The sequence below is a fragment of the Pelophylax lessonae genome (genome assembly GCF_965119305.1).
Source record: "Pelophylax lessonae genome assembly, chromosome: 7".
Taxonomy (NCBI): Eukaryota; Metazoa; Chordata; class Amphibia; order Anura; family Ranidae; genus Pelophylax; species Pelophylax lessonae.
The window spans coordinates 154904851-154919778 of NC_138774.1; the positions used below are offsets into that span (position 1 = coordinate 154904851).

The 14928-nt window shown below is 40.5% G+C and overlaps 1 protein-coding gene across 2 annotated transcripts in view; it reads right to left on the reverse strand.

The window, feature by feature from the left end:
* COL4A5 (collagen type IV alpha 5 chain) overlaps window positions 1-14928 on the reverse strand; it is a 245222-nt gene that overhangs the window by 188031 nt on the left and 42263 nt on the right. For both annotated transcript variants that reach the window (XM_082264454.1, XM_082264453.1), the window contains exon 2: window positions 1707-1766. In XM_082264454.1, the coding sequence (XP_082120580.1) occupies window positions 1707-1766 (60 nt within the window). The remainder of the gene's footprint in view (window positions 1-1706; window positions 1767-14928) is intronic.

A 14928-nucleotide genomic window follows, 5' to 3' on the forward strand; every position in this document is an offset into this window, starting at 1 on the left:
GACGGGGAAGCAGGTCAGAGTTGATGGGAAGATGGATGGAGCCAAATACAGGGCAATCTTAAAAGAAAACCTGTTAGAGTCTGCAAAAGACTTGAGACTGGGGCGGAGGTTTACCCTCTAGCAGGACAATGACCATAAACATACAGCCAGAGCTATAATGGAATGGTTTAGATCCAAGCATATTCATGTGTTAGAATGTTCCAGTCAAAGTCCAAACCTAAATCCAAATGCGAATCTTGAAAATTGCTATTCACAGATGCTCTCTATCCAATCTGACAGATCTTGAGCTATTTTTGCTCAAAGAAGAATTGAGCAAAATTTTCACTCTTTAGATGTGCAATGCTGGAAGAGACATACCCAAAAATACTTGCAGCTGTAATTGCAGTGAAAGGTGGTTCTACAAAGTATTGACTCAGAGGGGCTGAATATGAATTCATGCCACACCTTTCAGATAATTATTTGTAAAAAAAATTTGAAAACCATTTATAATTTTTCTTCCACTTAACAATTACGTGCCAGTTTGGTCTATCACTCATAATCCCAAAAAAACACATTTACGTTTTTGGTTGTAACATTACAAAATGTGGAAAATTTCAAGAGGTCTGAAATTGTTGTGCTGTATAAAAGAGCATCATAGGAATAGAACACCTGTGATTTTCTTTATTCATCTGTGTCCCTGATAGGTAGATTTACCCTTTGCTTTTGCCATTGTGACCATTGTCACTTATTGGGAACCAACATTTACCAGAAAAGGAGGCTAGAGAAAATCTCCCAATGGGGTCATCTGTTCTGCTGACAGATGTCTAAGAGAGGAGTACCCTTCCCACTGAAGAGATTTCCTCTCACTTCCTCTTGTATCTCTAGAACAGGAAGCAAAGGAATACCTTCACAATGGGACACAGCAAAAATGAAAATTGATAGTTGATGTGACTGTTCCCTACTCTGTCCAAAGGAATAGCTATACATACACTTGACAACCTAACATAAAATAATAATTTCAAAAAATAAATTGATAATAAAAAAAACTAAAAAGGATAATGTGGTTTAAAATGAAATTTGGTTGTAATTTGTATGAAGCTACGGAATTTTATTTGTCTATTCCCAGGCTATGTGGGCACTAGAAAATATCCAGATTCTGTCTAGAGAGAGGACCATTTAATTAAACTGGAAATTTATACAGAATTTTTACCTTACAAAAGAAAGCAATATAGTTGTCATTAAAGCCTGAACACAGCATTTGTTTGGTAGTCGATAGATTGGATAAGGCTTAGGACCTCTGTCAACTTTGCCATCTCTATTCCCATTTGGGAGATTCCTACTCATTTTCTGTCGGCTAAAGTAAGGAAGTGAGGGGGAAATTCCTCAACAGGTCACAACAAATAATTTCTAGCAAACTGAGGAAGCGTTAACTCTTTTCAGGGCTTTATTGTTAGAGTCCATAAGGGAGATTTCCCTCCACTTCCTGTCTAGGTGACAAATGTCTGCAGAATAGGAAAGACTCCATCAGCATTTAAAATCTGACGGGAAATTATCAATGGGCATAAGGACAAAAATTTAAATGTTACAGCAAATTCAAAAACAGAACACACTTGGCTGAAGCTGGGATTGAGCTTTATTCATCTGATAGTATTTGTGACAAGTTTTGCAGTTCTATTATATTTAAAAGTTACAGATTTTGCCAAAATCTGGTCTGAAGGCACTTTTACCTTGTCTCCTTTAACGCCACTGCAGTCACATTTTGATGACGATGAACAACCCTGACATGCCTGTGGGGAAAAAAGACAAAATATTAGATTGTAAGGTCTATAAATATAGCTGTTTTGGTTGCATACCTATGCTTGCTGTTCCTAATCTACTATAAATGTTGTAAAGCATTGTCAAGATTTTGTGCAGTGATACCATAGTACACATACATACATACATAAATATATTTAAAACCTAAAGGTATGTACTAGGGCTAGACCATATGTGCTGTTTTTAGGCCTAAGTAGTGGATAATTGTGTTCCCTTTGGACAGTTGTAATTAGATATGAATTTATGGCACTTTTCCACTGCAAGTACCGGCTGGGCTCTACTCGGCCCTGCTCGGCTCTGCTTGGCCCGGTTTGGTTTTCCACTGCATGGTACCGCATGGTACGGTGTTGGAACGGTTCAGTACGGTTTGGTATGATTTGCTTTTCCACTAAAGTAGTACTAAAGTAAGTGGGTGGGATAACAACGATTCTCTGACCAATCAGTGGCAAGTAGTGACTGCATGCAAAGGATTGTGGGATATGGTACCGGTATGGTACCTCTTGGAACCACAATCGAGGTGGTACTGTTTTAGAGAGCCGTACCATTCGGTTCCATGTAGTGGAAAAGCGCCGCCGTACTGTAACGAACCGTTCCAACACCATACCATGCGGTACCAGCAGTGGAAAAGCACAAAAGCGAGCCGAACCGTTCGGTTCCATGCAGTGGAAAAGCCCCATAAGATTTCGGTAGGCAGTGCCTTACATAGAAAAGAGTATGAGATATCAAAAAGAAGGGCCCTGACAACAACAGAAAATAGAAAGAGAGAGAAAAAGATTGTCCAGTTGAGAGGTCAATCTCTATTTAACCTTTTTAACGTTAACCAACAACTATCAAGTGTGAGGGCCTGCTTATAAAATTCAACAGAGACCCTCATGCTTTAGAGTTCTTGGTAAATCTAATGGAGACTAATAGACCTAAATGTGTGTGGCAAACTTTAAAATGCATTCCAATTTCTGTCAATCATTTCTAAGACCAGATTTATGTGCAGCAAGGCCTAATAAGCACTAATGGCAAGACCACCTAACAAGCTCCAAACAGAGGATGTACATGTAAATGGGGAAAGATAGGCATCAGAGTGTTTCCAAACCTTCCACTGCTCACATACATAACCATTTTTACAGACAGATGACTTTTGTAAATCAAGCTTTTATATAGGGAAGAGTCATATATGTGGTGTAATAAGTTCCGGGTTACTGGTACAGCTTATAAATGTGATTTAACCTCAGTGCAGGCTGCAGTCAACTGAATATGAGAATTGGTTAGGACTATAATCTTCAAAGCTGGCAGAAGTGCTTATTCAGCAGCTGTGCTAATCTGTGAGCAAGAAGTTACAATGGAGCCACAGGCAGAGGCGCGTCAGCAAATCCAGACTACCCACTGGTGAACTAGCAATGCTGAAATTTCACATGACCTAAGGCTCCGCACCACAAACCTATCAGTCTCCTTAATGCACGCTGTTAATTTGTAACCCTAATTACATTTTTCTAGAGCATTTTTGTCACCAGAATCTTGAAAAGTTGATGATAAACAATCACATATTATAAATAGTGCAAGCTGAAAAAAAGGTTATCCATGGAAGCAAACTGTAGTTTCTTGCTTTGGCAGATTATTGCCTCTCTCTGCAATGATGAGGAGCTAGCACACCAGAAGCAATGTCAAAAGAGCCAGCAACATAAAATAGAACCCCAGCCAAAGATTGTTTTCTTTAAATACATTTGGGGGTGGGGGTGGAACTAATGTGTCCGGAGTTACACTTTAACTTACTGACCATGCTCATCACAGTCATTCACAGGGTCACAAACTAACGATAATATAAACAACGCACAGCATTCCACTCTAACCACTCAGAATTAAGTTTAGAAAAAAGGGGACCTTCAGCTGGTTTCTATATGTAACTGTAAATGGTTGCATTTTCTTTTAACACCGCAACCTATTCCAAAAAGAAGAAATTATTTTCCTTAGCCAATTACATGGGAATATATGTGTTGATGTTCACATTTTAAACAAGAACAAAATAAATTGCAGGCTGTGGCACGGTGAAATCACTCCGCAAGATTCTGCCATCTATAAGATATGTTTCTGATTTCAGGTATTTATTCCTACACAGCAAGACAATTCATTTCAAATTCCTTACTTTAAAAGCTTTAAATGACATAACTTTTTTGAAGACTGGTGTGAAGACTGATGGAGTTGTTTAAACAAACCAATCACTTTATTTGCTTACATTTTTAAACAGGTTACAACGTATCAGATAGACCAGTGGTGGTGAACCTTGGCACCCCAGATGGAACTACATTTCTCATGATGCTCAACTATACTGCAGAATGTAGTTCCAAAACATCTGGAGTGCCAAGGTTCACCATCACTGAGGTAGACTGTCATGGTTTGCTATGAGCAGTGGTGGATGTAGGCAGCTTAGAGCCCTCGTGCAGGAAAGCAGCAATTATAACCTCAGTGCCAAAACCTATGTGGCATGTCAGGGTGTGGATTCCCATCTGACAGGTGAATGTAAACAAAAGGGGAAAAAAAAGACCATTTAGGCCTGGTGTAGATTTTAAGGGGGGACTCCATGCAAGAAACAATAGAAAGAGCATGCCCCCCCACACACACACACACAAAATGTATACCCAGCTCCCATCTGAGCATGCTCCCGGGCCACTGCATTCCCCAAGACACTCAATATAGGGAAGAGTCCCCTCTGATAAAGCTTACTGATGATGTGTTTGTAGTCAAGGATCTTTACCAGAATCTTAAAGCCTTCTTTAAAAATAAGGGGGGCCCCAGATACCTCCCTCTATGTGACATCTTAACCAAACTGGCAAGGTATCTTCCCCACATGAGAGCGTGTGGCTTGGTATGATTCATGGAGGGGGGGGGGGGGATAACACACGCCCCCCCCCCTTCATGGCAAGCCATGCCAGCTACATGCTAGGATAATTGTCTGGTCTGGTGCAGATTTTGGGGGCACCCTTAACAGCTATATCAGACCCTGACCTCGAGAAATTTGGGGTTAGGGGTCTAATATAGATGAAGGGAATCCTTGGCTGTTTGTTTACAAAAATAATGAGAATGTTAGTTCACATTTCCTAAAAAAAAACATACTGAGCAGCTTTGACTAAAGTTGAATAATCTCCTGGCTATCTCCTGGCTATAGGTAAAGGCTTATCCATGCTTCCCTAAGCCTGGCTGAGAAACTCCCAAAAATGGATTCATTCACTCAGTAAATTATGCATATAAATAAAAAAAGTGTTTTCTTATCCTGGGTTGGAGGTAACCAAAGAGTATTCCTACCTCACAATGCTGTTATTTGTTAATAATCACTGACTTAGCATGACTATCACTTTGAAAGTCAGACTTGTTTTTGCGGTTGGTTACATTTCAATATTCCTTAACTTCAGTAATTTTTTTTTACAATACAACATGCTGAAAAGCAGAAGAAGCAGATTCTTTATTGAAGTTCTGATACCTGCAATAACATAAGCAAGCACTAGAGGGCGTACATTATCTTCAAATCTTGCACAACACAAAAAAATACTGCATATTGTTTGCATGCAAGTAATTTATACAGTATAGGTGTCTTTTTACTCCAGTTATCAAAATTCAGGTTACTTCTATTAATTTGGGCTAACACTGTTGTGCTGTATTAGCGTATATGTGCATTACCATGTGTTGCATTAAAGAAGTCTATTTATTTAAAACACCAAAACGCACAAATAAATGTGCATGCATCATTTTTGGCAGCACAATGCACATTTATGCATTAATGTAATTTTTTCTGCTCTGCAACACAAGTGCATTGAGAAGGTGTGTTGGGGAGCCATTCTGAATGAATAACACTGCATAGCACTAATGTGCTTTACACAATTATTGTATATGCAATGTAATCATCTGTTTTTATTGGTATGCCATTGCACCATTTCTTAAAGAATAACTCTTGTCAGGAGGAAACATTGCAGATATCCAGTTATGAACACTTGATATTTCTCTAATTATATGTTGCCATGATAATACTGCAAATCTCTTTATTTCACCTAAGACCCCGTTCACACTGGGGCGACAAGTCGCCGTGGGTCGCCTGCCATAGAGTAGCACAGGACCCGTTCTAATAGGAGCGACACAAGTCGCTCCGACTTAGAAAAAGGGTCCTTTACTACTTTGGGGCGACCTGGAGCGACCTGCATTGACTTCAATGATATGAAGTACGTGCATGCCGCTCCGAGGTCGCTGTGCGAGCATTGCACCGCGACTTCACAGGTCGCCCCGGGAAGTCGGGTCGCCTGTATGTGAACGGGCTCTAACAGTAACTATGTCTAAACAATGGAAATGGTTGTAAAAATATTTAGTTTTGAATAAATCTGTTTTTTGTTTTTTCTGGAACCCAAAGGGACCTGAAATAAGCGCCAATTTCTAAAATGTGACATACTGCAGCTTATCAGTCTTTAGATGACTTCTGACCTGGAGATGGTTTGCAATCCCTGGATTACTACAAAACTAAATTGCAACTCCCTTCTTTGGAATGTTCTTTGGAGATTGCGACGTCATCAGCCCACCTTGCTGCATCAGCCAATCAGAGGAGGCTTTGTATTCATTCACAGAATACAAAGCTGCCTGTGAATGGCTGAGTGCCACTCAGACCAACTCTGTTTTGTTTCAGGTATGAGACAGAAAGTCACTGTCTCGCAGCTGGATATAACTGAAGCTACATACAGTTCATATAGTGCTTAGAGCCAATTCGGGACTTTGTGAAGGAAGTAGTTTGTTTGCACCAGGTTGGTCAAAAGGAACTATTTAAAATGACAAGAAACATGGAAATTGGCTTTAATGGATTCTGATTGCATACCTCCCAACTTGGGAGATGGGAACGAGGAACACCTATTAGCAAAAGTATGTAGATATAGGACACACCCCCTGCAACCCCCAATAAAGGAGAATTAAAAAAAAAAAATGAGTTAAATCCACAAATGCTTTTTTTCCCCACTACAATTCCTTTATACTGGCTTTTGAAATTTACAAATGCAGCAATTTAGACATTGGATGAAAGGTTTAGTACTGTGAAACACTTCTTGAAAGATAAATAATGCATTTTATGTACAAGTATATAGATCAGAACAAAATGAGGGACAAATGTGGAGGAAAGAGGGACAGAGAGACTTTGTTCCAAATCAGGGACAGTCCCTCGAAATCAGGGACAGTTGGGAGATATGTGAATGTAAACTTCCTTATATGGAACAGTGGAACCTATATATATATATGTGTTCCACTGTTCCATATAAGGAAGTTTACATTAAGATAGATAGATAGATAGATAGATAGATAGATAGATAGATAGATAGACAGACAGACAGACAGACAGACAGACAGACAGACAGACAGACAGACAGACAGACAGACAGATAGATAGACAGATAGATAGACAGATAGATAGATAGATAGATAGATAGATAGATAGATAGATAGATAGATAGATAGATAGATAGATAGATAGATAGATAGATAGATAGATAGATAGATAGATAGATAGATAGATAGATAGATAGATAGATAGATAGATCATCGAAATATGCAGTATTTATCTCATGAAACCATTCGGTATTTCTCATGCGATATTCAGTGGGATGGATACAGTGGAAATGATTTAAACCGTAGAAATATGCCAACGCAGTGTCAGTGCGATCCCTGCAGCATATGTATTATTACAAAAGAAAAAAGGTGACTGGTATTCCTGCTTTCACAGGACACACATGGTGTATCAAAAGCAACTAAGTTCAATTAAGTAAATTCAAAATATTTTTCTGAATGTCAAATATTGAATGAAAATAGTATAAAAAAATACACACATATACAAATGCCCTTCTTCCACCAATAAACAATCCAATGTTGTCTTTTTTCATTGGTGGAAGAAGGGTGTGTGTAATTTTGTATACTTTTTTCCCCTGGTAGCCTCAGGAGGAAACCTAGGCTTCCATGGAACCCTGGTTGAGAAACCCTACTAAGTCAGTTCTGCTGTTATATTTGTCAAAGTCATTGCTATATCTTTGGACAGGTCTGTTTTTTCTTGCTAGATTATATCCATTGACATTCTCTGAATTTCTTGAAAGTGTCACTCTGGTATCTATCTGTCAAACCTTCAAACTGATGACACCCCTCTCCTAACAGCTCAAGTTCCACGCCTTTTGTAAGAATACTTGTCTATTCATAATCCTATTCTATCTTGCGAATATTTGAGCCAAAGATATCTCTAAAAATTATTGTGAAAAAGTAAAGTATTCCCACTACATATGACATATGTTCTAACAAGGGATTAGACCAGGGGTCTCCAAACTTTCTAAAAAAAAAAGGGCTTACTGTCCTTCAGACCTTAGGAGTGCCGGGCAAGGGCCAGTGGGGGTAAAAAATATCCTAGCATCCAGCTGGAATAAACAATGCCCTATCTTTGGTGCCAATAGAAGAAATTCTGCCCCATTGTTGGTGCCAGTGGAAGGAATTCTGCCCCATTATTGATGTACAATATCTAACAAAAGTGAGTACACCCCTCACATTTTTGTAAATATTTTTTTATACCTTTTCATGTGAAAACACTGAAGGAATGACACTTTGCTACAATGTGAAGTAGTGAGTGTACAGCTTGTACGACAGTGTAAATTTGCTGTCCCCTCAAAATAACTCAACACACAGCCATTAATGTCCAAACCACTGGCAACAAAAGTGAGTACACCCCTAAGTGAATATGTCAAAATTGGGCCCAATTAGCCATTTTCCCTCCCCGGTGTCAGGTGACTCATTAGTGATACAAGGTCTCAGGTGTGAATGGGGAGCAGGTGTGTTAAATTTGGTGTTATCGCTCTCCCTCTCTCATACTGGTCACTGGAAGTTCAACATGGCACCTTATGGCAAAGAACTCTCTGAGGGTCTGAAAAAAATATTTGTTGTTCTACATAAAGATGGCCTAGGCTATAAGAAGATTGCCAAGACCCTGAAACTGAGCTGCAGCACGGTGGCCAAGACCATACAGCGGTTTAAAAGGACAGGTTCCACGGTCGACCAAAGAAGTTGAGTGCACGTGCTCAGCGTCATATCCAGAGGTTGTCTTTGGCATATAGACGTATGAGTGCTGCCAGCATTGCTGCAGAGGTGGTGGGGGAATATTTTTTTTAGAAATAAAATGGCAGTAATTGCAATATTTGATGTCACACGGTATTTGCGCAGCGGTCTTTCAAATGCAATTTTTTTGGAAAAAACACACTTCACTTAATTTAAAAAAAAATAAACAGTAAAGTACAATTGTTTTTGTATATTGTGAAAGATGATGTTACCCCATGTAAATAGATAACTAACATGTTACGGTTTAAAATTGCGAACACTTATGGAATGGTGACAAACTACGGTACGGTAATTTCCATAGGCGACACTTTCTAAATTTTTAACAGTTACCAGTTTAGAGTTACAGAGGAGGTCTTTAGCTAGAACTATAACACTGCTTATATTTGCGGATGCGACCTACCTATGCATTTCCTTTGATGCGCGAGCATGCTGGGACGGGGGCGCTCTAAAAAATGTTTTTTTATTAATATTTGTTTATTTACTTTTTTACACTGTCCCTTTTGAACAAAAAATAATCTGATCACTTTTATTGCTATTACAAGGATGTACACATCCCTTGTGACAGTAATAGGCAGTGACAGGTACTCTTTACGGTGGGATCTGGGGTCTAAAAGACCCCAAACCCCTCTTATGCACTTCAAAGTATTCAAAACGCCAAGATCAGCATTTATGAATACTTAAGATTTTTCAAAATCAGCGCTATTGGCAGCCGAGTAAACCAGAAGTGACCCTGTGACATCGCTTCCGGGTTACATCAATTCTGGATTTCTTTGTGCTGCCTGGTCGTTAAGGGCTCCTGGTGGGACGGGAGACCTGGGTGGAAGGCTGCAGGAGGGGGGTGGAACGTCCTCTCCCACTCCTTGCAAAAACGGCTGAGCAGCTACTTAGTCGTATCGGTTGTTATCACCTGAAAGCTGACCATTCGTTCTAAAAAACAGTACTGGGGGGATGCCTCTAACTGCAGGCATCACCCCGGTACAACCACTTCCTCAAAATGACATACAGGTACGTCGTTTTTTTTAGGAAATAGTTAATGATATTGTATGTCCTTTTGATCTATAAACAGATTGAAATTTAAATATAACTAAAGGAAAAAATGTTTTATTTTAGTTTTAGACATAGTGGAGAGGGATTAGAACACCTATTCGGTTTTCACTGCATTCTGTCCCCCCTTAAGTGAGATTCACACTCTCTATTTGTTCTGTTTACCATTATCACTGAAAGTGAAAGCCCACATTTTGCATTGTCCCCAGAAAAGTAATAGAGGGGAAATCTTCCAATGGGGACACTGATGAGGTTTCTGATGACCTTGGGGGGGGGGGGGGCAGGAGTTGTAAAGGCAGAGGTTTCATTTTATATTATTGCATTCTATGCATTAAGATAGAAAGTCTTTAGTGTGTAGCAGCCTCCCCAGCACCCCCTAATACTTGCCAGAGCCCCATCTCTGTCCAGCGATGTCCACGAGTCCCTCCGCCATCCGGGACTCTCCCTCCTGATTGGCTGAGATACAGCAGCAATGCCGCTGGCTTCACAGCTGTCAATCAATGTCAGCCAATCAGGAGAGAGAGGGGGCGGGGCCGAACCACATCTCCATGTCTGAATGGACAAACAAAGCTGCAGCTTGGCTTAAGTGCCCCCGTAGCAAGCTGCTTGCTGTGGGGACACTCAAAAGGAGGGAGGGGCTAGGAGCAGAGAAGAGGGACCCGAGAAGAGGAGGATCCAGGTGGCCCTGTGCAAAACCACTGCACAGGGCAGGTAAGTATAATATGTTTGTTATTTAAAAAAAACAAAAAGGAGACTTTACAATCACTTGCATTTGCAGGGATTTTCCCTCATTTCCTGTTTTCCCTGTGGGGCAGGAAGTGAAGGTAAATCTCCCAATTTAACATAGATGGCAAAAAATGACAGGGGTTATACCTTTTTCTACCTTGTCTCTCCCTCCAGCAGCTGAAAGCCGGTGGAAAGGGATCGGGGGAGAAACCAGCTTTAAGCAGCTGGAGGAAGAGACAGTGCACTGTTTTGCGATTGTCCTCCCCTTCCCACCGAACAGACCCCCCCCTGGTGTCTGGGCCCCCTGTGTGTCGGGGCTCACTACAGGAGGCCAGGTTGTACCCTCTTATCAGTGGCCCTGGATATAAAGTTTGTTGTGATACAAAACTGACAAGTTAACAACATTTGTTTGAGCTGAACTGATTAAATACGTGTAATGAAATATGCCAAGCTACCGGAATTATGCACCACAAATGTATTTACACAAAGTGAAATTAGATAAAAGTTGAAGTTTAGATATAAATTTTACTGCATAGGGATATTTATTCAGCTTTGACCAATTTAAGTATCTCATACCTGAGCAATTCCTGTGGAAGCTGCAAACCTCTGTAGTAGACACCTCTACTACAATAATAGCAGCAGCCTTCCGGGTCCAGTGTCAATCGGCTGTCATTATGCCTAGCAACCACAGAGGGTCAAATCTTATCACATTACCATCATTCACAGAATGCCTTGTATTTTTTATGAATACAAAGTGGTCTCTGATTGGATGAGATGAAGTTTGTGACATCACCAGTCTGCTTTTCCACCATACCAAAAAAAAAAAAACAAGGTGTTCTATGATTGGCTGCCGTGCTGATTAAGTAACCCCCCGTGGCTACTATCGAGAGGGGCAGCTGCTCAGCACTGGATCTAAAAGACTGCTTCTATCACTGTAGTGATAGAAGCAGATTTCACAGCTTTAAATGATATCCTCCTCAGCAAGTTTAATTAACTACCTACTTTGAATAGGAAGCATTAGAGACTATTATACCAAGTATCATTCTGGAGTACTTTAACACTAAACAGAGGAAGTAAAACCACCCAAAGATTTACAGAGAAAACCACTGTGAAAGACTTCTACACCATTCATCACTCAAGAATTCTCATGGCTACCTCAAGGCTCCGTTACTGAATCCTGGCTTAGTTACTTAGTTGGAGTAACTGTCAATGTATAATCTGGGGAGTGCCCAGAGTGAAAGTGAGGTTTGCAAAGCCAGCACAGTGATGTTAAAGGGTACAGAATTACTTTATGGTCCTAAACAGCACCAGTATAACATATATTAGACTAGACTGTATACTATCGTGACCTGATGCTCATATAGTTGAGTGTCAAAAGAGTATCTGACAAGAGTTTCCAGTGATCACTTTATTCAATGTACATGAGCATTCAACTTTCTTTGTGCAAACTCTCCTTTAATGAATATACTATATAACTGAATTAAATTGTGATATTTTTTTTATCTACCATCTACTTTAATTATGACCTCCAGTTAGGTTTAAAAAATAGCTTTTGTGTGCTCCTTAACTTTTCCCCAGTACTGTCTTTATTCTTTGCTCCTGCATTCTACTTTTTTCATTGGTCCCAAAATGCATGAACGGTTCAGCTTACAGTGACCAGCCCAATCCATGTGTGCAGGAATGATTCCTTTCTGCACATGCACAAGAATCACTTCATCCATCGCCAGCCAATGAAGATGGCCGAAAACCAGAACACAGGAGACGATGCTGACACCAGTGAGGGACCATTGGAGAGGTGAGTATTGATCTCCTTGGTTCTTCTTTAATTTATAGTCTGTATACATTTTCTATCTCAAGCCCTAATGAAGGGGCATTTTGGACCCCTGAAATGCATTGGCTACTCGTCCTCAAACCTTTACTGGAATAAAGTCATATCTGGTCCCTTCAGCAGTGGTGTGGTGCTTCAGTTCACATTCTTGTTACTTCAGACTGCAAGCCAGGGAAGCTGTGGAGATCCTCAGGGGTGTAGGATCTGCCTGCATGGGAACTAGATTACCCATATCAACATCATTACTTGAAGACAGGATAGTAATATCAATATGGTAACCTCAAAGGTCCTGCACTATTTGACCTAAATATCAGAGTTCAGCTTTCATCAGGCTTTTACAGTCTTATATTGTACGCGGGGATGTTCAAGACCCACCCATATTCTAAGCTGCAGTGGATACTATACTTGCTTTACAATGCATTCACAGTAAAACAGTATTGGTACTTTCACTGCAGACAGCCCGTAACTAGTCATTGAAGCAATATAGAAAGGTAAGGTGATGAGACCAGCCTGTAAGGGACACAGGTGGTTTAACACCTATGGAATACAGCCAACCTGACAATTACAGTCCTAAATGACAGGTCTGGAATCAGCCCTGTGTAATGTAAAGGTAAGCTGTATGAACGCACAGGACAAGGATGAGTCCTAAGAGAAGTGTCCTCAGGGCACAAATGCTTCTCATTCTAGTGAATCACAAGCTTCAAAGGAATGTGTCTCTCCCAGGAACATTTTTCACATTTTGCTAGTTTTCAAAAGAGTCAGAGAAAGTCTTCCAAGAGTTTGCCTGAGGATCTTACCAATTCTACCTGACACGTAGTGCAGCTGATCTTACTGCGTCAGGTGTACGGTTACACTTTTTTTTAGGAGTTTTCCTTGATTTTTCCTTGTTATACACTGTGAATACTGCAAATATGCATATGTTTGTAAGACTTGTTTTACCTGTAAGCTAAGCTGTAAAATGTGAAGCATAAATATTAATTATCATTGCTGGCAAGAATCCATCCCACATGAATAGAAAGAAAGAACATAGGAATAATCATGCTGTTTCCAACGGCAGCCAATCATCTGTTTTCAATTGTTCAAAAAATAGACTGAACTTTAATTAATTAGAAATACAGTATAGTAATGATCTAATAAAAGTATGGGAAAGACTCGCCCGTCCAGCACACAATGTCTCCAGATACAAGAACATGAAACTGCATGTACCTGACACCAGCAAACACCCTTTAGGCTCCTTGACAGTTCTGATTGGACCTTGGTTTATCCCTTTAGTGATTGAGAATTCCTGTATGCTTTGATTTATGAAAGAACCTTCATTCATCAAACAAAGGAGGGAGAATGGGGATATATTCGTCATGTGATCCTACTAAGTGCTATTCTACCTGTCACTTAATAGTACATTCTCTTGCAGCACTGCGTTGTCAGGCAATCATTGTTTAAGTTGAATATTTGTTCATTTCCCTGCAGCTTTAGGCTGGCCATAAATGGATCAAACCTTTTCCAGTTCAGAGGGTACAGACAAAATTTCGATCCATTTGTGGCTGCTCCACTTGAAGGAAATCAATCTAAAGCTGGCCATACATTATACAATTTTCTTATTCAATTTCCTTTAGATTTACATTCAACTATGTAGTGCAGGGGCCTGCCTGATTGCATAAAAATTGAAAGTGTATAGAGGTTTGACCTCGTATTATATGGTTTTGGTAATACTGGAAAATTGTAGAAGAAAATTGGTTAATGTATGGCCAGCCGTTTGACTTCTGATGAACAGGCTTATTGGAAGATTTCTCTTGGTCAGTGGCTGTAGCCAATGGGGTGCAGCCACTGATCAGTGTGTTTTGACAGCAGAAAGCCCCCCCTGGGAAAAAACAATGTCTCTGCAGAGAGGACTCCTCTAATCACCTCAATTGTGTGGATGGAGGAATCAGTTCTTCAATGGTATCAGTTTGATATCAGTTTCAGATGCTCCTGAAGTTATTCAGAATTCATTTAAAGGTGCATCTGACCTTCAGTTAACCTCCTTCTGACTTGATCAAGTGTATTTTGCATTCCTATAGACTTTTTTTTGTTTTTAAAACAAACATGTTATACTTACCTGCTCTGTGAAGTGGTTTTGCACAGGGCAGCCTGGATCCTCCTCTTCTCGTGTCCCTAGTTGCTGCTGCTGGCCCCTCCCTCCTGTTGAGTGCCCCCACAGTAAGCAGCTTGCTATGGGGGCACCCGAGCCAGGCTGCAGCTCCATGTATCTACTCAGACACTAAGCTGCAGTTCAGCCCCGCCCCCTCTCTTTCCTGATTGACTTTGACTGACAGCCACGGGAGCAAATGGCGTTGCTGCTGTATCTCAGCCAATTAGGAGGCAGAGTCCTGGACGGCCGAGGGACTCGTGGACATCGCTTGACAGAGATGGGGCTCAAGTAAGTATTGCTGGGGAGG